The following is a 23,293-nucleotide window of genomic DNA, read 5'->3' on the forward strand; positions in this document are numbered from 1 at the left end:
TCACAACTGAAGTGGCTTGGTAACTAGTTTATAACCCACTGAATTGTGCCCAAGCTCTCTGTTTAGTGCCCAAAAGAAAAAAAAGAAAAAAAAATAATAACCTACAGTGGAGGCTTGCTGAACTCTTATGAGTGGCATTATTAGCAATGGATTTGCATTTTTATTCACCTTCTCATTTATACTTCATAGCCAATAATCATTTCTATTCCATTCCCAACCCATCTTACAGTGACAACCTGAAGTCATATACAACTAGTCTGAGAAATTAAGTGAATGGGTGCAGACTGCAGGGTTTTTCCCCCTTCAAGTTAATGTCACACAAATTGAGGAAAGTAAACTTGCAAGCAGACATTTAGCATCACCCTGGTTCCAGTCTGTGTACACACATGCAATCTTGGAAGGGTAATTTACTCTGTCTAGGGTGATTAATGAATCACAAGGGAATACACATTGGATCTAGAGTTCAGCCCTTGGTACTGCAGACCACAGAGTAACGCCCATAGGACGTATAAAACTGAAGCATAAAAATGTATGTGAAAGGAGTATTCAAAATAGTTAAAATGCCTTTTCCATTTGAGATAATTTTGATTATATCTAAGATGAAAGATATAAATTAGTGTTTGAGAGTCCTGATCATTCTCCCATTTATTAAAAAACAAAAAAACAAAAACCAATCCAGATACTGTCTTGAAAAGATAATTAAGAACAGTAGCAGTGATTAAAAATCTGCAAGAAAGCATGTAGTAAAGATATTTGTTTCTTACAGAAAATGGCCATTTCTAAGTGCAGCAGAGAAGTGTGGAGACTTCTGTAAGGATAATATTGGAGCCATTTTTAACAAAAAAAAGAAATTTACTGCCCCCTCCTGGTTTGGTAAAACAATGTTATGTGTTCTTTTTAATAGTCAATCACATAATTGTGCAAAAGGTGTTACTTATGCCATGTAAGACACAGCCTCCCTCTCCCTTTACATGCAGAATGGTTGATTTTTGTTACTGACAAGAATTAAGAAGCTGTCATGATGACTATAAGGTGCTAAGAACTTGACTGATTCTTTGTTTCTGTCCAAAAAAATGTTCATTAGCTAGAGCTGTTATATGGCAAGATGATTTACAAAGAGTTGTAAACATCAGAAAAATCCAGTATTCTTCTGAAAAAGGAGAGATATGGTGCATAATGAGTTGTAATAAGGTAACACATTTATCTTAATCACAACTGACATTTAACATTCTAACCATCAAAAGGAAAAAAAACTGTGTATAATGTTATGTTTGTTAGTTTATTTTAAATTTTGTTTAGGGCTTTTCTGTACAATGACTCCCCTATTTTGTAGAGACAAGGTGGATAATATCTTTTATTGGACCAACTTCTGTTGGTGAGAGAGACAAGCTTTCGAGTGTACACAGACCTCTTCTTCGGGTTCTGCCAAGACGTCAAAGAGCTCTGTGTAAGCTAGAAAGCCTGCCCTTTCCACCAACAGATGTTAGTCCAATAAAAGATATTACCCCATCTACCTTGTTTCTGTAATATCCTGGGACCAACACAGCTTCAACACTGTATACCCCTTATGTGGTGTTTTTTTAGGAGTGTCTTAGAAGCACAATGTGTTTTCTTTCCTTAAAACAACTTAGCCAAAACACAACATTACATACATTAGGACACAAGGTTTTTCCTTTTGATGGTTAGATTATTAAATGTTATTTGTGCAATGCCATTTTCCCCTTAGACTGTAAAATATGTATTCCTTTCTCCACAACACTAATCCTATGATATGCAAATTGTGTGTGCGCATACATGTAAATATATACATTATTTCTACGATTTTTCAGTACCAGTGCTCTGGGAAATAATAAAAAAAAAGATATTCTGCTTAAAAATTTGAACAATTCCCATTGGCCACGTTCATATACTTCTTCCCAACTGAAAACTGAATCTAAAACACAAAGCATGTCTTGTCCATGTAACTGACATAATATTTATTAGCACATGTTCCTTGCAATGAATTGGAGTGAGGAAGTGTTCGTGGACTGGTGATAAGGAAATAAGGGCAGCAGAGATGAACAATACATGCTGATGCATAAATGAAAGGGGGAGACAAATAAACGAAAACAGACAGCTTTAGAAAAAGCCAGGTGCCCCTCAGCAGGTCTCACTTGAGCAACTGGCACTTACGTGGCAGACAGCTTGATATTGTCAAGCTTGCACCTGACTATGTCAGCATTATAGATACAATATTTTTGCCCGAATGAAATTTGCGTCAAACTACTTCCCCAGTTATTTGGCACAAACGTGATTTCTGTCATCAAGCCTATCCATTTCCCCCATCTACTTGATATTTATTGCCACTGATTTATTGTCAATGTAAGGAAAATCCTGCATTGCCCCTATATTTGAGTTCCTTCATGTCCTTTCTAGAGCACCACAAAGTGATGAGTTAGGATCTTGTTCCCAGCCCCATTCAATTTTGTTTGTAATCCTCTTCAAGACTAGAGCTACGGTTGCAGTAGCAATATTTTGTGAGCACCTGAACAAAGAGTCCTGCCTTTTGGGATGAGGTTAACTTTCTTTACACTAGCAGATGAAGATCTGGAGTGCATGCCCTAGAATGTTAGTGCAACAGTGTTAGAGGTGACAGACTATTTTAGGTTATAAAAATCTGCAGCAGCAGGATCATCAATAGAGTAAGTGGTAACCTTCTACCCTCTGCTATGAAATCAATCAATTCCTATCCATTCTGTACTGAGATACACTGCCTCTGCCTTTGCAAATAAAGTATAAAAGTGCACAAAAATTACACACTCACCAGGCTGCTCATGCCATATTAGAAATATTCACTTAAGTATGAGGGTGCTCACACTTTGCACAGATGTTAGAATGCTTTTTGGATTTCTTGCTGATGAATACAGTAGCCAACACACCCATCATGCTGCACAGAAAAACAATGTGAAAACAAAGCTATGTAGGCATAATTCAGGCTGCATTGATGACTAGGGCCCTCAATTTAGATTTTCTTGCAGAAATCTAATTATATGATACAGAAATAGTAAGTGTTTTATTAATTAAAAACATTTAAGTAACTGCATTTGTTAGTCTCTAAAGTTATTACTGCATAACCTGTTCTCAAATTTAGAAGGCAAGTGTCATGTATTTATCCTGCTTTTACATTATACTTACTATCCACTTAACATGATCAACATAAAATAAGGAGTTCTGACAGGTACTGCAGAGGAGATATTTAGCTCCTGGTGCAGTGCAGAATGTAAGATTCTGCAGGCTTCCATGAGACAGTTACGCACAATACAAAAGAGGGAACTATTGCCCTTCAACAACTTTTTTGTTTGTTCTTTTTGATGACGAAAACCAACAGGAGACCTCTGGCATCCATGGAAAAAAATATTTGGTGGTAACATTGAAAAACAGCGTAAGCTAGAACAGGAAGTATCCCTCCTCCCTCTCCATATGATGATTTTATATTCAAACCAGGGGACCCGGGAGTGTTAAAATGGGAGGTGGGGGACATTGGAGAAGGTGGAGATAGAATGCTCTTTAAAACACAGGCTACTGGGACTGATCATTCCCTGTAGATCCATGTATACAGCAGCCCTCCATATACATATTTCCACCTTACCTATGAGAAAGTGGGGAGTTCTGCCTAGGGAGCATCATATCTCCTTTCCCTTAATACTCTGGAGTCCCTCCAAAGGAATGAGAATCTGCAAACTGAGAGGTGATTGGCCATGTTCAAGAAAGAAAGAAAGAGGCATGGAGGGTGAGTTACATGTAACATCTTCTCTAGGCCCCTATACGTGTTGGCAAACTGCTTACATTATGCGAACTTTTATGTTGGCAGCCTCAAGAATATGGAACATCACTTTTTGAGGTTCCTGTGGCAGCTAGCAGAAGGGAAAGATGGGTACCAGGAGGCAGTGTGGAGGCACAGGGCTTCTAGCAGATCTCTGGATAACTGAGTTCTGGATTCAGACTCATTTTAGCGTGTTTCATAGGAAGCAAACCTTACAATACCCTAAAATCAGTTTTTCCATGTAGTGGGACAATCAGAGCTTATGGCCACGAGGCCTGACTGGGGAGGAGAGGGGACTCTAATGCATCTTTAAAAAACTGTTTAATCTTTGTTTGGGACAAAGATTAAAATTCCTTAATCATAATTATATAGCTATTGTCTGGTGTTACTACAAGGTGGACTTAAGGTTGTTTGGGTCCACAGCGAGGTATAGGAACATGCAAGTGATACCCCTCTGTGAATGGCACATCTATTGTGGATGGTAACAAATCCACGTGGTGCTGGCAACAGGCAATAAATATATTGAACACTCACACTGAACTTTGATACTATAGCTCCAGGCAGAGGCCTCCACCACTTGAGCTAAATGAAAGCTCCTTTAGCCAGTTGCAGTAATATAGGTCTTCTGTCCATTCAGCTACCAACATCATACTCACACATACCCATCACATAAAAGATGGTACATTAAACTGAAGGCAATTAATTGTGCCTTAATCAATAACCCTCTGAAATAAAAGTGTTTTTGGTTTTACTCTGCCCAGCACCAGTTTTTCGCGTCTCGATCCTCTGGTACAATCCCTTCCCTTTCCATCGCTCAGGCCCCACAAGATGGACAGATTCCAGCTGTAAACGACCCAACAGAGAATTACCCTGGTGGAGGCAAACTCTCTACTGATATGAAGTGGCTAATGTGCCAGTCCTCACCTTGTAGAGATACCATGCCAGGGAATGGTCAGGACATGGCTGAGAAGAAATCCACAATGCAAATTCTTCCTGGTATCAGAACCCTTAGTGGGAGCTTGGCTGAACAGGAGCATCAAGCCCTCTGTACATTTGTGTCTGGATATAGTTTGTATGTAACACAGAAAATGTATAAATTGACTAAGACTTATTTTATGTAGGGAGTCACATGTCAATACCATTTTATAAAGTAAATGCATGCAAAACAAGGTTTCCATGCCCAGTATATAACCAAAATGCTGTTATATGTTTAATTACATTCAGATGTATCATAAGTCCTGCATGTATTTCAAATCAGCGGTAGACATACAGTAAAAACCTCCAGATCAGACTGTACATTAATGTGCTCGTCAGTCACATTCATCAATAAGTAACAATGTATTTCTGAAAATGTGAACCAGGAGTCAAACTGTTGTGTCACTTGTCAGATCCAGCAGACACTTTTCAGCTGATAAATTCATCCGTAGAGCACTGCTCATAAAAAAATTGTTACATTTCCCAAAGTAAACCATTATGATACATTTCAATCTAATGGACTTTTTTAATTAATTAGGTTATCACACAAAGTTCTGAATGTTTAAAACTGCACTCTGTAAAATTGCAAAACCTATTTGACAAATAAAATTGCTATTGATATATAACAGTCAATTTATTTTCTGTTTTAGCACAATAAATTACAAAATAAAATGGATACTTTTCAGATAATACTATTAATTTGTCTAATTAGGGGGACTAAAATCAAAACTTGACATGCCGGTGTAGTCCTGTATGTGGGTGTACTAAACAAATGGGTTTTCTTTCAAAGTTTCTCCAGAGAAGGAATGAAACCTCAGAAAGAAAGGGGGGGGGGGGGGGGAAGGTGCTCTATGTACTTGAGCAACGAGGCATGACTGAGCTAATGTGCTAAACCTTGGAGGGATCTGCTGTAAAGGAGCTTGCAGTGACATGGCAAGTGAAGTTTTATATCACTGTTTACATTGGTGAAGGTATAAGACCTCTAAAGGGCTATGACTTTCTCCCCAACCAACTACAAACTGAGCCCTTGTTTATTATGGCTAATTTTCTGGCTTGTTATGTTTAATCGTGTAAGTTATTTATAATTAACTGTAATAAAGCTGCAGCCCTTGGATTCTTGATTTGGGAAAACTGTTCTGGATTTTGGGGATGTGGGAAAGTTTGAGACAGATGGAACTGGAATAGAAAGGCTAGACAATTAGCAGATTTAATCTGACATGATGAAAGAATAAAGGTCAATCTCATCGGATAAATTTGTCTACAAAACACTTGTATAGTCAAAATACAAATACAACCTCATCTCTATTGTTTATAATCTGAAAGAGAGACTGAATAACAAGAAACATACCTACTTTCATCAGTAAAGAAACACTTTTCATCCCCCATTTCTCATACCCTAAGAAAACTGTCCCCAAGTTGTGGTGGTCATTGAGAACCACACACTAGATAAAGAAGGACAGAGAGAGGTGGTGCTCTGTAGGGGCATCTCTTTCTCTCCTAGAGTATATTGAAAGGGCTGAAGAACCCCTTCATCAAGGCATTCCATTAATAATATTTAAGATAAGAAAAACTTGACAAATGTTTGCGTAATTACAATAATGTCGAATTAGTGTAACTTTCTCTGAAAATGATTTCATATGGATTCTTTCATGTCTTTTCCCCGCTAGCTTAAACAATTTCCCCTTAATGCCGTGAAAAGTCTATTTGGTGAAAGGAAACTAGAAAGCATAAACAGAATATGGAATAAATTGCCAAGGGATAGATAACTAATTTTCCTTATTAGCTAAGTCATGAAACCTTCAGTTAATTCTGAAGATCACACGCATCAAGGGAGTAAAATATTACGAATCACCTCCAATACATATACCAAAAGAAAAAACTGAACACTCACTAGGTGAGACAATTTGTAAAGGAATAGAACCAAAGTAAATACCTACAATAAAGCGCTTCCACTGACACTCAGATCCCAATGTTTCAAGTTATAGATTGTGCCAGCTGCTGCATGCTCTGCATTGTTTACTTGGGGTGTAACAGCAAGTCACACATCTAAGTATGATTTAATGCCTAGAGCATGGTTACTAAGAGTAAGGTGATCTCAGTACTGAGTAATCCCATTCCTGCCACACACTTGCCATGGGACCTGAGGCAAGTCATACACACACAGTGTCTCAGATTCCCCCTCTGTACAAAGAGGATACATAGAAATACTTACCTACCACTCACATGGGTGTTGTGAGGGTCAGTTCTTTAATGCTTGCAAATTTCCCTCTCAGATGTGTGTCTTTTGCTTAGTTAGGTGCCAAAAAATTACATCAATTTGTGCGAAACTACTGCAGTAATTCATGGGTTTTTACTTGTGCAACCCTTTAAAAACAGGGCCCTAAAACATTAGTCTGATGAACCAATTTACTGGCTTTCAATAAAGCATCTTTAAGATACTTTCTGTTACATTTATATGACACAAGCTATATTATTTTAATAATCTGTGGTTGAGATATATGGTGATGAGGGAATTATTGCATACCTGGGGAGATAGTGTAATTAGAAAAGTGGCACAGTAGGGGAATGAAAATGATTAAAAAAGCTTCAGAAATTAACCAGTCACTGTTACAGTGATGTTTGTTTTAGGTTGCTGTAGGAGCATTCAAGTGAGAAGTAAGAAAGGAAAATCAAGCAAACTTGTGGTGCTATAAATAATTAAAATTTCTGGCCCATCATTTTGCAAGGCTCACAAGGAGCAAGGACGTGCAACCAACTGGGTCAGACAAATGAATCCATCCACACAGCCAGTTAAGGAGTCTGCCTGAGCATAGCTAATGTGCTGGGGTAGGAATATCTGAGCAGGTGTAATTATACTAATGATTTATTGAATGTTTGATTAATTGGAAATTAAGTGAATGCACAGTGGCAGAATTGTCATAGCAAATCGCTCAGCTGTTTGGTTAAAAGGTGTTCTATCTCCCTTCAGTAAAGCAATTAAGAGCATCTTAAATCATGGTAAAGAATCATCTGTCCAGAATTATCTGAAATAATGACATTTCTATACTTAAGGAAAATAGTGAACAATAATGTTTGTAATCAGAACTGGATGCTGTAACCGGTTGGAAGTGTTAGCCTCAAAACACGCTTGTTTCTCCACTTAGATATTTGGAGTGGCTATCTACAGAGAGAGGATCTATAGTGTGGACTGATAGTCTTTAGGTGATGACTCTATGAGAGAAGTCAAGCCTAGAGACCAGGCTTGAACTAACAACTATATGATAGGTTATCAATCATTTCTCTGTTTATAAAGCAAAATTCCAGGGAGGTCTTTGATCCACATTGTTTTAGAGCATGTTGGGAAAGGATGCCTCAGAAATGTCTCACTTCAAAATAGAGGTGATACGTGGGAGGGTATGCAGGGTCACATGCCCACCATCCTCCAGATTTGCTGCTTGGCTTTTACTGAGCATACTCAGTAACACTGCTGAAGCCAGCTGCCTTCACTCTGTCGTTCCCCACCTCCCCTCCCCCACCCCCACTATTGGCAGGCATGGGTCATCTTTGGTTTGAAGATGCTTTCAAACAGCCCTGCCACTAATCACTGTTGCTTATGCCGACCCCTTTTATGCAAATTATTTGTACTTATGTAAAAGGACCAATCTGCTCTGAATGGGTGACACTGTGAATGGTCACATGAAGTTTCCATTTGCATCCATTTGTGGGACAGTTAAACAACTTTTCCCTGTACTCACTGGAATTGGCCCTGATTTTTGTGCTTATAGAAGCAATTAGAAACACAAATTTGGATTTTTTTTTTTTAAATCCACAAGCAGAATTCAATTCTTACTTACACAAAGCAAACATCACTGCCTAATGACTAACCATAATCCTGACCCACAGGACCTACCAGCTAAAGGAGGTGTGAGGTTACAAATTTTGATTACAAATTGACTATTCCCCCCACAGGCTATATTGTACATCAAATAGCATTTTCCAGCTCTATAAATTGTAATGACCAAAAACATTTCCAAAAATAGTCTGGATTCTTAACTTTACGCTCAAGCAGGCCTCCTCTTATCTACTAACTTATGACTCATCATAACAGATCATAAAAGCTTGAGCTGAGAGTGCTTGGGTAAGCTTATAAAAGCTCACAGGCCTAATGACAGATCATCTAACACCATTTTCTGTCAATTCTATGCCCACTCTCACTTTGAGTGGCTCCTACTTCAAAACACTCTCACTTCAGCACCACAGAAATGGAAGCCTCTTGAAGAAGCATAAGTACAAGGGTAAGTGCATCTTGGACAAGTCTAAAATAAAACACTTCTCCACTTCAGCTCAACAGCAGATTCCTTTCTATGATCCTGCTTAACAAAACAGCTTATTTAAGGTAAAATTATTACTCATCATTCTCCCACTATCCCCCCCTGTTGCAGAAACCTGCTTGTGCACTAACTTGTTAACAAACTTACTTACTTAAATATGTCCTTGAGTTCACATCTGCAGTAACCTATTCAATCTGGCTTTGAATCCATGCACATTTTTTGTATAATTTATATTTACTGATAGGATCATTTACAACAAATGAGTCCTCCCTCCCTCCCCCTCGCCCATCCCTGTGGCCAAATAATCTATCACACTGATTTATTTGACATTTTAGTTCAAAGATCATTCATGATCTCAAGTTATAAACACCAAACAGCTTCAAGATATGCATGGAGCTGCTAATAACATGTGGCAAAAGTGATATATACAGCAAAAACAGTTAAAAACAAATTATTATTGAGGAATCTCTCAAGAGCTTACATTGCTGCAGATAATTTCAACAGGACAACCCGTTGGCTCAACTAGTGAACAATTGAGAAACCCAATATATCATTCTATTTAATTGGATATTTGATGATCTTTTATTTCCAACAACTTTCCTTTTGTGTTGTGACAGTCCAAACAAAGAAGTCATTAGATCAGCAAGGGTTAACTCCCTTGTAATATGCTAAAGCCTATGGCATCCCACCCAAAAGAGACAAAAAAGGCTGTTATTACTGGTTTGGCATCCAGCTTTTGTAACTAAGGGCAGTATTTGAACAAGAACAGTTGCACTCAGAGACCGGAGTTGTATGAATCTGAATTAGTTTACTTGAGCCTATGGGCTCAACTCAGGGGCAATATATGCAGAAAAGCAGTGCATATTACTCATTGATTATTGTGGTTAAGTGAATCTGAAGGGAGTGTTAAATTACACACCAAGAGTCCAAAAGCAGCAGTTAAATATAGGGAGTATGCTCTTTTAACTTACATGTTCACCCACAGTTAGTTTCTTTTACAGATACTCCCCTTGCTTCCAGCCCCTCACTGTATAAATTACACCAAGACAGAAGACTCTCTTCAGATTCTTTGCGTCCATTCACAGTACACTACCTTACACATTGCCTCTGAATTTGGTCATTCAACTGGCTGAAAGGGTAGCAGTTAACAGAAGTTGCCTGTGAAAAGCCCTTGCTGCAGTCTGCAAATATCCCTACAGTGCAGGGTACATTTACAGCAGTAGATAAATAATTGATGAAATTAACAGCTATACTCTGCAGATACCAACTGCAGATATTGTTTGTGTGATCCTTCAAGCCTTATACACCCGAAGAGGTGTGTTGTTTTCAAGGAGACTACTGGAGTGATTACAGGCTGCAGTAAAAAATAAAGGAACATAGGATAATTGATTAACCCTATGGCCATGTCTGTTCTTGTGGCAGTTCTCGGGGGTACCCAGGACTGAGAGTCACTTTGTTATCCCCTGCGTCCAGAGTGAGATATCTTGCTTGTGCTCAGTGGGTGTCAGCTTCCCAACATTGCCAGCTGTGTGGTCACTCAAGCACTCTCCTCTAGGCTATGCTAGCCCTTTCTTTGCTTTGCAGGTTAACAGCAGGTGCATCCCAGTCCTTATATCCCTTTTAAGAGTTCCCATGAGATATCCAGCCCATCACTGGCAACTCACAGAAATACCAGGTCTTCTATCCCCAAAGTTAACAGAACACACCCACTTTCAAGATTCAACTGTGCACCAGCACTTTGCTTAACGTCACAGGACTTTGATGTTAGAGAAAACAAGAATAAGTTTATTCTCAATGAGTCAAGATTCAAGTGATAATAAGTAAGAATATTGGAAACAAATGGTTACATATAAAACAAAATTGTAACACACCTTTGTACCCTCATGTTCACCCATTTTACAGGACTGTGGTAAATTTTGTACAAAGTATGTCTTGTGAGGTATCATTTGAAAACTCATAATTTGCTTATCATTATTGTCCTGGTAAATTGTGTGTGGCAACATTATATGTGAAAGCGGCAAAGAATTTTATATGTGAAGTTATTAAAGATTCTACTGTATAACATTACTGAAACGTGTTCTAAGTTTAGAAAAGCAGGCACAAACCAGTTCCTCAAAAAGCAAGCTGATACCTCAGCCAGGTGTCGAACAAAATAAAATGAACTATCACCTGGTTAAGTGGCCATTCTACAGCAGGAAAAAGGGTGAAAAACCTACATTTTGGCAAAGAAACAGCAGGCGATTCCTGTCCCCTAAGACCTTCTGTCTCCTGAACTTCAGCTGGAGATTATTCTTGCTCAAGAGAAATGATTATAAAAAGAAAGAGAAAGTGCCCCAAACCACTCCTCCCTTTCTCTCTGACCATGGCATCAACACCACGAGAAGGACAAGGAAATGTGGGAAGGATCCTGGCTGAAAGGAGTCCAGCCCGTAAGACTGCTGAAGGATGTGGTGAGAGAAACCTTTGCTTTGAATTCACTTGGCTTGTGAAGTTAGGTATTAGTTTGCATTTATCTTTTATTTCTTTGTAACCAAATTCTCATGTTTATGTCTCATTACTTCTAACCACTTCAAATCTTTCTGTAGTTAATACACTTGTTTTATTTAAACCAGTGTGTGTTTGGATTAAAGTGTTTGGGGAATTCCATTTGGGAATATCATTTGCTATTAATGAAATGACGGATTTTATGAGAGCTTGTGTTGTCCAGGAGGGTGCTGGACAGAACAAGATGCACTTTTATGAGGGAAAGTCTTGGACTGGGAGTTTGCTGGTGTTGCTCAAAGTGTAATTTATGGGTGTCTGGCTATAGCACATACAGCATAACTGGGAGTGATTTACATGCTAGAGGCTATGTGACAGCTGACTAGGAGTGGTTGCTCTCACAGTGAAATCCCAGGTTGGCAAACTGAGGGAACACAGCTGTCCATCAGTCCAGATTGTACCCTGGGGAATGTCAAATTCCAGAGACTAAACCTAACTAACAGTTTAACATCTTATCTGAAGAAGTTTTTTCTCACCCAAAGTCTTTTACAGCTTTTCAACAAAGTTTGACTGAGTTCCCATTTTCATGAATGCAAATATACTGCCCATTTACTTCCTATGTGCAGGCTTGGGGGTTGAGGGAAGGATTTCTCTCTCTTATACATATACCCAAAGTTCACTGTCAGTCCTCAGAGACAGGATATCACATATAGCTTGTTTTCTCTGGGTGCCAATTCCCTGTTGACTTAACATCTTCTCATTAACATTTGACTTCAGATGTAAATGGGCATTCATTGTGTCAGCTTACAATGCTTAATTTACATCCCAGCAGAGATATATATACACATTTCTTACCTACTGTCTGGAGGAAAACCTGTTCCTCACCTTGGCTAGTAACTAATGCCTTGATACAGACCTTAAAAACATATTTTAAGTATATTATACACACACACACACACACACACAACTCCTTACATATTATAAATTCTAGGTACGATAGAAATTCTCTAGGAATTATTCAGGGGAAGTTCTATGGCCTGTGTTTTTAAGGGGGTCAGACGGGATTACAGTCATCCCTTCTGGCCTTGGAATCTATTAATCCGTGGGTACATTTCACAGAGTTATTAAGGACCAATATGACCCTTGCTTTTAGTTAAGGCCTCATATGACATTCTTTGGAGGACCACAGTTTACATACCAGAATCAAGATATTCCTGTAAACCCCTTGCCACTTGGCATTAAGGAGTTCTTGGGTCACAGTTCCTTTCTCTCCAAAAAAGTTAACAGCTTTCTCTTTGAGAAGAAATAGTTACATGCCTTACAGTAATGGTATTTCTGTCTGCATGGATACCACTTATGTGCCCCAGGGCCTCAGGATCAGAATCTCTGGCCATCAGTGTCTTTTGGAGCATTCCAAGTGTCATCGTGCCCCATATTTAGGGCATAAGAGTTTCAGCAGGCCCAACTGCCCCTGAGTTCCTATGCCAATATAAAATCCAGATGTTAAAGACTCCAGATCAGTGAGAGAAAGATGGGTAATGGAGAATATGGCTCAAGGAAAATTACTGTAAGGAAAGTAACTTTCTCTTGTGAGTGATTGTCCATGTATTTTCACTCTTGGTGACTCTCAAACAGTGGACCTGATAAGCTGACTGTGGAAGTTCAGAGTCTCCTTAAACAGAGATCAAAGAACATCACTTTTGAAAGAAGAATTACATCTCAATGTTTTTGCAAGTAGTTAGTGCTTTGTAAAATTATGGACTGAAGCTCACGTTGCTGCTCTACGTATTTCTGAGATGGGTATGCTTCCCAAGGAAGTGACAGAGGCTGCCTGAGCTCTAGTAGACCGAGTTCTAATTTGAGCCAGGAGATCTCAGCTGGTTAGCTCCTAACAGACTCTGATGCAAATGAAAAACCAAAAGGCTTTTGAAATGGTGAATAGCCTGCCCCTTCAACCTGCCTGCAAATGCTATAAAGAGTCTTGGGGAGACTCCACAGCTTAGATCCGTGTATACAGAAGGATAGTGCTCTAAGTACATCTAGCATACGCAATCTAGCCTCCCCCGAATGCTATGTGGTTTGAGAAAGTTAAGTACTAAACATATTGCCTGGTTAAAATGAAAATCAAGGACTACCATGGCCCAAAAAGCTGTATATATTAAGGCTCCATGGAGGAGGCAGCTATCTAACGGGGTGGGGGGGACGGGGAGCGAGACAGACAGACAGACATAAGGCCCTTTAGGAATTTGGTCATAGTTAGGTGGGAGAAAATGGTGTCTTTGTATAAGGTATGGCATGTTCATATAGCTAAATGCACCCAAATGGAATTACGTGCTAGTCCTGAGCTCTTTAACAAAGAAAGAGCCCAAAGTAACTGATGTTGTTCTGCCTATACGGAGAACCTAAGCAACTTGACAGTGTATATTAGCCTGGTGTAGTGTTCTTCCTCTGCTATTTAGCCAGCATTCAGGCTCTAACGTGGAGGGAAGCTGGATCTGGATGTAGGACATTCTTTCTGTTCTGGGAAATCAAGTCTGATTGATAAAATAAGTGTTCTGGAGGGCAAGTTGAAAAGAGTATGAGATCTGAGTACCAAAATTGTCTTGGGCATGCAGGTGCTATATGATGACTATGTCTGAGTTATGCCTGATCTTCCTCAATATTCTTAATAAGAGTGGAATAGAAAGGTAAGCATTCAGCAGCCATGGAAAGCATGTAATAATGAACACATCTGATGGGGGTCCAGATGTTAGGCCTCCCATGGAGAAAAATTTAAGAATTGTTTTGGATCCTGACTGTTGCAGATAGTTGATCTCATTCCTGGAAGATTCTTTTATAACAGAGAGTCTATGATTGTCCATTTGCAGTCAATGGAGAACTCTTTGTCAATCTGCCAAGGAATTCTATAGAACCAGGACATGTAGTGTTATAGGTGAGACTTGACTGTAGGTACACCAGTTCCAGAATTAAACAACCTCCTGGCACAAAGAAAATATGCAAGCTCCTCCCTGTCTGTTTATATAAAAGTTAGTGATTGTGTTATGTGTCACAATTTGCATGGGCATTCCTTGAATCACTGGAAGGAACATAACAGAGGCTTGATCAACTGCCCTGAATGCTAATACTATGTGTCATCTTATCTCCTCTTCAGTCCATAGACCCTGAACCTTATGATGGTCCAGATACGCTTCCATCCCAACCGGGTCGCCAGGGTCTTGGTGGGAAGAGAAGAGAAAATAATACTCCCTTGAATTCTTGACTGAAATCTCCACCAATTCAGTGAGGAAAGGATCTCATGAGGAACTGGCACTGACATGTCTATATGCTGTCTGCTTGGTAGGCACACTGACTTCACCGAGCTCTGCAAGCAACATAAGTGTTTTCTGGCATGCTGTGACATCAATGTATAGGAAAACTATATGTGTGAGGAGACCAGCAGATTTTCACACAGGCGTATGTTTGATAAGGGTGGCGCTGGACTTGAATCTGCAGAGGGGCAAGTAATCTCTGACAGTACAGAAGTCTATCACTGCACTTATAAACATTCTCTGAGCTGGGGTCAAAAGAGATTTTTCTTTGATAATTTTCAACCCTAGTTCCATAGTGAATTGGACAATGTTGTGAACCTAATTCTTCACTTACTGAGATGACTCTTCTCAGATCAGACTGTCGTTGAGTTATGGACACACTATTATCTCTTGTTTTCTGACGTTTGAGCCACTACCACCAATTAGTAAATGGGTCTAAATTAGCTGTTATCACTCAAGAAAGAGATTTTGGAGTCATTGTGGATAGTTCTCTGAAAACATCCACTCAATGTGCAGTGTCAGTCAAAAAACTGAACAGAATGTTGGGAATCATTAGAAAAGGGCTGGATAATATGACAGAAAATATCATACTGCCTCTATATAAATTCATGGTATGCCCACATCTTGAATACTGCATGCAGGTGCAGTCTCCCATCTCAAAAAAAATATATTGGAATTTGAAAAGGTACAGAAAAGGCAACAAAAGTGATTAGGGGTATGGAACAGCTTCCATATGAAGAGTGATTAATAAGACTGGCACTTTTCAGCTTGGAAAAGAGACTATTAAGGGGAGACATAATAGAAGTCTATAAAATCCTGACTGGTGTGGAGAAAGTAAAGTAAATAATGCTCCCTTAACACAAGAACTAGGAGTCACGGAATGAAATTAATGAACAGCAGGTTTAAAACAAACAAAAGTAATTATTTCTTCACACAACACACAGTCAACCAGTGGAACTCTTTGTGAAGGCCAAGATTATAACTAACAGTTAAAAAAAAGAAATAGATAAGTTCATGGAGGATAGGTGCACAAATGGATATTAGCCAAGATGGGCAGAGATGCAAAATCATGCTCTGAAGTGTCCCTAGCCTCGGTTTGCCAGAAGCCAGGAATGGGCAATGGGATGGATGACCTGATGATTACTATTCTCTTAAATTCCTCTGAAGCACCTGACATTGACCACTAGCCTACGACACTAGGCTAGATGGACTATTAGTCACCCAGTATGGCCGTTCTTATGCCAGAGTGTGCCAGATGTTTTTGACCAGCTGTAACATGGCTTCATTAATAGAAAGTCCTAGGCAACTAGGCACAGTAGCATAGAGTATGATCAAGAGCTTGGGTGAGCCACCTCAGCAGGGACTGCACTATACAGTAGAGTATGTCTTGGAAATCTACAGTCATCTGTTTGAGATGAAGTGAACAGAACTACCACCACGTCTAGGACAACCACAAGATGGAAACTTATTCAATTTGTTTCTCTCTGAGGATATTCTTCTGATAATCCCCCAGTGTGCACAGCTTGATGGGTAATAAATTAAGCAACAGTAGACCCTTGTCAGGGAATGGGAGACAAAGTCCTAATCCTGGACGGGGTCCAGAGGGCTATCTGGCTGCGTCTAACTATCCTATAGCATACATTCTAATTGGTGCAGATTGCTATGAATCAGTAGCAATCAGTGGTACAAAATAAGTTTTCAGCACCATGGATAGCAACAGAGACCATGATCTCTGCTCTGAGGAGGACAGTGTGGTCGCAAGTGGTGTAGGGGTTGATGGTGCTGGAATACAAAGTAGTTGGCACTGAGTGTGCTAGTACAGTGGTGTACAGTGCCAAGTGAGATACTGGTACAGAAAGCTCAGCACTGTAGGTAGTTGTACTCAGTGCCTGATATGGTTTTGAAAGTCCAGTACTGCACGCTCTCAGGGTTCCAGTGGTATCAATCTGAGGCTGTGAAAACCTCTTAGTGTAAGCCTTATGAGGCAATTTCTGCCTTTTCTTGGGCAAGAAGGATATATCCTTGTGAAAAACTACTAAGGTGAAGCCCCCTGCACCTGAAATAAGTGACCTATTTAAACCACATTCTCTGATTTTGAGAGACTTGTAATATACTTTCTCTCCAGAAGCTTTATCAATATGAGATTGTCCCTGGTCAGTTTTGTCATCTGCTATTGCTAGAAGTCTAAATAATAAGATGGGTGAACTAGAGTGGCTCGTGTTAAAGCCGGATATCAATATAATAGGCATCACAGAAACCTGGTGGAGTGAGGACAATCAATGGGACACAATCATTCTGGGGTACAAAATATATCGGAAGGACAGAACAGGTCATGCAGGGGGGAGGGGCACTACGTGTGAAAGAAAATGTAGAATCAAATGAAATAAAAATCTTAAATGAATCCACATGTTCCATAGAATCTCTATGGATAGTAATTCCATGCTCTAATAAGAATATAACAGTAGGGATATATTATCGACCACCTGACAAGGCTAGTGATAGTGACGATGAAATGCTAAGGGAGATTAGAGAAGCTATCAAAATAAAGAACTCAGTAATAGTGGGGGATTTCAATTATCCCCATATTGACTGGGTACATGTCACCTCAGGACGAAATGCAGAGACAAAATTTCTTTATACTTTAAATGACTGCTTCTTGGAGCAATTGGTATAGGAACCCACAAGGGGAGAGGCAACGCTCGATTTAGTCCTCAGTGGAGCGCAGGATCTGGTCCAAGAGGTAACTATAACAGGATCGCTTGGAAGTAGTGACCAATATAATAACATTTAACATTCCTGTGGTGGGAAGAACACCTTTCAACAGCCCAACACTGTGGCATTTAATTTCAGAAAGGGGAACTAACCTCCTCATTTTTGCATAGCTAAACACAAATTGAAAGGTACAGTGACAAGAGTGAAATCCCTACAAGCTGCATGGACACTTTTCAAAGATACCATAATACAGCTCAACTTAAATGTATACCCCAAATTAAAAAACACAGTAAAAGAACTAAAAAAGAGCCACCGTGGCTTAACAACTATGTAAAAGAAGTAGTGAGAGATAAAAAGGCATCTTTTAGAAAGTGGAAGTCAAATCCTAGTTCGGTAAATAGAAAGGAGCATAAACACTGCCAAATTAAATGTAAAAATGCAATAAGAAAAGCCAAAAACTCAAAAGGTAATAACAAAATGTTTTTTAAGTATATCAAAAGCAGGAAGCCTGCTAAACAACCATTGGGGCCCCTGGACGATTGAGATACAAAAGGGAGCGCTTAAAGACGATAAAGTCATCGTGGAGAAACTAAATGAATTCTTTGCTCCAGTCTTCACAGCTGAGGATGTTAGGGAGATTCCCAAACCTGAGACATCTTTTGTAGGTGACAAATCTGAGGAATTGTCACAGATTGAAGTGTGACTAGAGGAGGTTTTGGAATTAACTGATAAACTTAGCAGTAAGAAGTCACCGGGACCAGATGGCATTCGCCCAAGAGTTCTGAAAGAACTCAAATGTGAAATTGTGGAACTATTCACTATGGTTTGTAACCTGACCTTTAAATCAGCTTCTGTACCCAATGACTGGAAGATAGTCTAATGTAATGCCAATATTTAAGAAGGGCTCTGGAGGTCATCCTGGCAATTACAGACCGGTAAGTCTAACATCAGTACCGGGCAAATTAGTTGAAACAATAGTAAAGAATAAAATTGTCAGACATGTAGAAGAACATAAATTGTTGCACAAAAAGTCAACATGGTTTCTGTAAAGGGAGATCACATCTTACTAATCTATTAGAGTTCTTTGAGGGGGTCAACAAACATGTGGACAAGGGGGATCCAGTGGACATAGTGTACTTAGATTTCCAGAAAACCTTTGACAAGGTCCCTCAGCAAAGGCTCTTATGTAAATTAAGTTGTCATGGGATAAGAGGAAAGATCCTTTCATGGACTGAGAACTGGCTAAAAGACAGGGAACAAAGGGTAGGAATAAATGGTAAATTTTCAGAATGGAGAGGGGTAACTAGCGGTGTTCCCCAAGGGTCAGTCCTAGGACCAATCCTATTCAACTTATTCATAAATGATCTGGAGAAAGGGGAAAACAGTGAGGTGGCAAAGTTTGCAGATGATACTAACCTGCTCAAGATAGTTAAGACCAAAGCAGACTGTGAAGAACTTCAAAAAGATCTCATAAAACGAAGTGATTGGGCAACAAAACGGCAAATGAAATTTAATGTGGATAAACGTAAAGTAAAGCACATTGGAAAAAATAACCCCAACTATACATACAATCTGATGGGAGCTAATTTAGCTACAACTAATCAGGAGAAAAATCTTGGAGTCATCGTGGATAGTTCTCTGAAGACGTCCACGCAGTGTGCAGCAGCAGTCAAAAAAGCAAACAGGATGTTAGGAATAATTAAAAAATGGATAGAGAATAAGATGGAGAATATCTTATTGCCCTTATATAAATCTTATGGTCTTATGTGGAGTAGCCTGTGTTGTACTAAAGACACGGGGAGTGATATTGTATGGCTACTGTCCCCATAGGATTCTCATGAAAAAAAAAAGATGTATAAAACGAGACCCAGTGAACAGTTTTTAATATTTGAAATGAAGTATTTGTAATGAAAAATTACAAGTGCTTCCAGGAAACCATGTACATATGGCTTTGGATGAATAGACATATATTTCATCCAAAACCATATGTACATGGTTATATATTTAAAATATATATATTTAAAAATCCAAATTAATAGATCAATCTCTGCATACTACGAATGCCTATCCAGGTGATATTTAGAGGTCAACAACACTGTAGCAGATATAGCTATTGCTTCCCACATTGAAAGTGGGATGTGCGTATGTTCTTTCTACTATAGCTTTGGCAATACTGTGATGTATAAATATTACTGAAAATCCACATGGGAAAAAATGGCCATCCACTTCAAGGTAGTGAAATGTTTATACAAGGAATGAGTTCCACATAAAGCATGACATTTCAAACACATACCTCTGATATCTTAAAGCTTTTCATGAGGGATTTGCATTCTAGGATCACAAGTGTATAATCCTCACGGCAAACATTCCCCATTTAACCCTGCAGAACTGCCCACTAGCATGCATTACAAATTGCCCTAATCAAATGTCTTCCAGAATTCAATGTTTTCTCATTTCTGTTTTTTGTTCATTACATACAATGACCACACACTAATAATTATTTATTGTTTCAGTTTGCACAGATTTCATATTTGAAATCAGGTATGCAATAAGAAATAAACTCTCTCAACTTGTCTGTATAATCCAGCTAATAATTAAATATTGGCAGATAACAAGGGTATCCAATTACCCACACCTCATGTGTTTTAAGATATAGACAATAAATACAGCGTAAATCTTTGTAAGTTACAGACAGCGTAAAAGGGTGGGGGGAAAGATATAACAACAGCTTCATTGCTTTTTGTTTCTGTCTCAGCCAGGTGCCTAGGAGACTAAGTAAATTAGGAATCAATGATGGAATGCACTACACAGTCCTTGAGATATTACAGCTCAAAGCATCCTAGTGCCAATTGTTGTAGCAATGAGGGCCTGCCGCTTGCCACCAGGCAGAAAGGTTTCATTAACCAACCCCTGAGATTTATTCTTTATGATGTTTTTGACATTTACACAAAATTTTTCATTTTTCATTACCCCAAGGAAAAACAAGGGGAGAAAAGAATAAAGGATCTTTCATTTGCCAGACCATCATTTAAAAAGACTGAGCTGTCTTTATGGAAGTTTTAAATGCAGTCACTTTTGATTTAGTACAGTATTATAATCAGTCAGGTACTATAGGAATTTTTAGGCTCTGTAACTTATTTAGGGAACCATTGTAAAATGGTGCTCATTTTTAAACATACATTTCGTTTAAAACAAAATATTCTCTTTTACACCAATATAATCTTAAAGAACATCGATGTAAACATCCAACATCCAGTCCTTAAAACAGAGTAAGAAGAACAGGTCCTTTTCTGCTGTAAATCTAGTTTGCATGATTTACATCAACTGAGGATCTGGTCCAGAGCCTACATATACAAAGAAATTGACACAGAGATATGTTAAACCAATTTATCCAAATTAATCCAGTAAAATAATTTCCAGTTAAATAAAAACCTTTAAAATGTGAACCTAACGTGCTGTTCTTCAGTGAAATACTGATTTCACAAGATCAGGTTGGTCCTTTCTGGGGGAAAAACTTACATCAGTGACATATTTTTCTTTATTTTAATGTGTTAAACTGTTTATCTGTAACTCTTGGTACTTTACAAATGTTAAACACACATGGGAACAACCAACGAGATCACTAACCAAAAAACAAACAACACTCCTTCCCTCCTGCCCACCAAACCCGCCCAAGAATCTCTAAGGATGGAATTCATCACCCATGTACAGAAGGCTAACACAGAGGCTATGCATCACTTAAGTACTACATAAGCATTTATCATGACACTGTCCTCATACTTTTGCAGCTATAAAGTCAAGTGGGCAACTTTAAAAGACAAACTTCAGACTGCTGTTTAAAATTACAATAGTCTCTTTCCATCCATCTAAATTTTAATTATCTAGCTTTTGCCTGCACAAATTACAAAAATACTAATACAAGCCTAACATGAAAAAAGTCACAAGTTAAAATACTAATGTATTCAAATGCCATGAAAGTTGTACAGCCCTGGCATATTTTAAAAAAGCTGAGCATCTGCATTATGAAAGTTTAGACTTAACCCCTGACATTTGAAGAAAAAAAAATGGACACAGGAATCCATACTAATTCTACAGGGGGCTAAGAAGAAAGTAAACATACAGATGTTCCTTTTCTTGCTATTATGGGATCCTGATGAAGACAGTTGATATAATCCATGCAATTAATCTGTATCAATTCAAAGTGTTTCTTATTCTTTAAAAGAAATTGGTCAAGATGAAGAGAACTGCAAATTGATTGATTCCCTGCCCCTTCCACTTCTCAGATGAAACCCATGTTTGAGAGCAGTTTATTAGTTTGTTGGTCACTGAAAGCTGAACTCTAGTTATCCTGCAAAGACATTTAGCAAATTTACAAGGATGAAAGACTATTCTACAAATTAGCATCACAAACAGAAAACATAGCAGATGTCTTAAGCTAGTAAGCAATTACAGATGCTTTTGTCTGAATACAGAAGTGACCAAATTGGAGGATGGCTTTTACACATCTGATATCCACTGCAGACTAATGTCACAATATCATCTGAATTGCTTCTGGAAATGCAAGCAAACATGGACCATTTCTCATATATCGCCATCTGTCCAAAAAATGAGACTGCTCATGGTGATTTCCTTAACCATGGAAAATTGGTAATTTTTAAAAAGAAATCTAAGTTGGTCTATTATACGATAAACAATTCTTACCACTTTATCTGATCTGAAACACTTTACGTTCTACTCATACCACATATTGTTGTGAAGTATATTTTGTACCATAAAATATAACTAGCTATTAACAGAGGGCTGACTTCAATAAGGCCTCACATGTGCTTAATGTATTTTCAGGATCAGGGCCATAGTGGCTGTCACTCTGTCCATAGTATCATCCTTCCACCTGTATTGGCAGACAGATGTTACTTCTGCCATTGACATGTGGTCTTAAAATATGTCCTCATGATAAAATCTCATCTTCAAAGGAATCTGGAGTTTCAATTAGTTGCCCCAAGTTTATAGTTTTTACTTTAGTGATTTTAAAAAACTCTTTTGTTAACTCATGCAAACAATGAATGAGTGAAAACAGAATTCAGACTCCCTTGAAAGTCTAGACTTAGAGAACACAGTAAAAAGTGTTTATTTGCATTTTAGACGACTTCATTTCAACTGTGTTCACATCCTTTTGGCATTTGCTTCCCACAAATAATCTAGCAAATGAGTTTACTGGCAACGGTTGTTGATGGAAATAGCACATTTTAAGAAAAGACTAGAGAATATTTGTGGATTTTGTAATTTTGTGTGTTCATCTCTGAAATCTGAGTCTAAGCAAAATGCCCACTGAATCAAGGAACAAATAAATATGCAATGTGACCCTGAACAGCTCAGATTTTAAATACTTACAACAAACTGCTCGAGAACAGTCTTCAAATCAAGAATTATTCATATAAATTATGTGGCAAATAAGATAACATATAGAAGCATATCACGCCCTGCAGGCAGACAACTTGTGGACAGAAAACATACAAATTTCATATCATCATCTATGGAGGTTCTCTTAATAATGTTCATTATTGTAACATGAGTCCTCCCAAGATTAAGAAGAATAAATTATGAATTGCTTGTTCACCTCTGATCAGACAGAACCTTCTGAATGGCCACTTCAAAACAAATCTGAATATAAAATAGAACTGCAACAGGACTGCAATGGCCTGAGG

General features: G+C 38.6%; 1 protein-coding gene across 26 annotated transcripts in view; it reads right to left on the reverse strand.

Moving 5' to 3' along the window:
- Positions 1 to 23,293, reverse strand: part of RBFOX1 (RNA binding fox-1 homolog 1) — a 2,389,987-nt gene that overhangs the window by 895,412 nt on the left and 1,471,282 nt on the right. Inside the window, exon 1 of one of the 26 annotated variants that reach the window (XM_037911699.2) lies at positions 2,804 to 2,881. The exons of the other annotated variants lie outside the window; for them this stretch is intronic. Coding sequence (XP_037767627.1) covers positions 2,804 to 2,815 — 12 coding nt within the window. The 5' untranslated portion in view covers positions 2,816 to 2,881. Of the gene's footprint in view, positions 1 to 2,803; positions 2,882 to 23,293 lie in introns of those variants that run through there. 26 annotated transcript variants of the gene reach the window in all.

The sequence above is a fragment of the Chelonia mydas genome, chromosome 10, assembly GCF_015237465.2.
Source record: "Chelonia mydas isolate rCheMyd1 chromosome 10, rCheMyd1.pri.v2, whole genome shotgun sequence".
Classification (NCBI taxonomy): Eukaryota; Metazoa; Chordata; order Testudines; family Cheloniidae; genus Chelonia; species Chelonia mydas.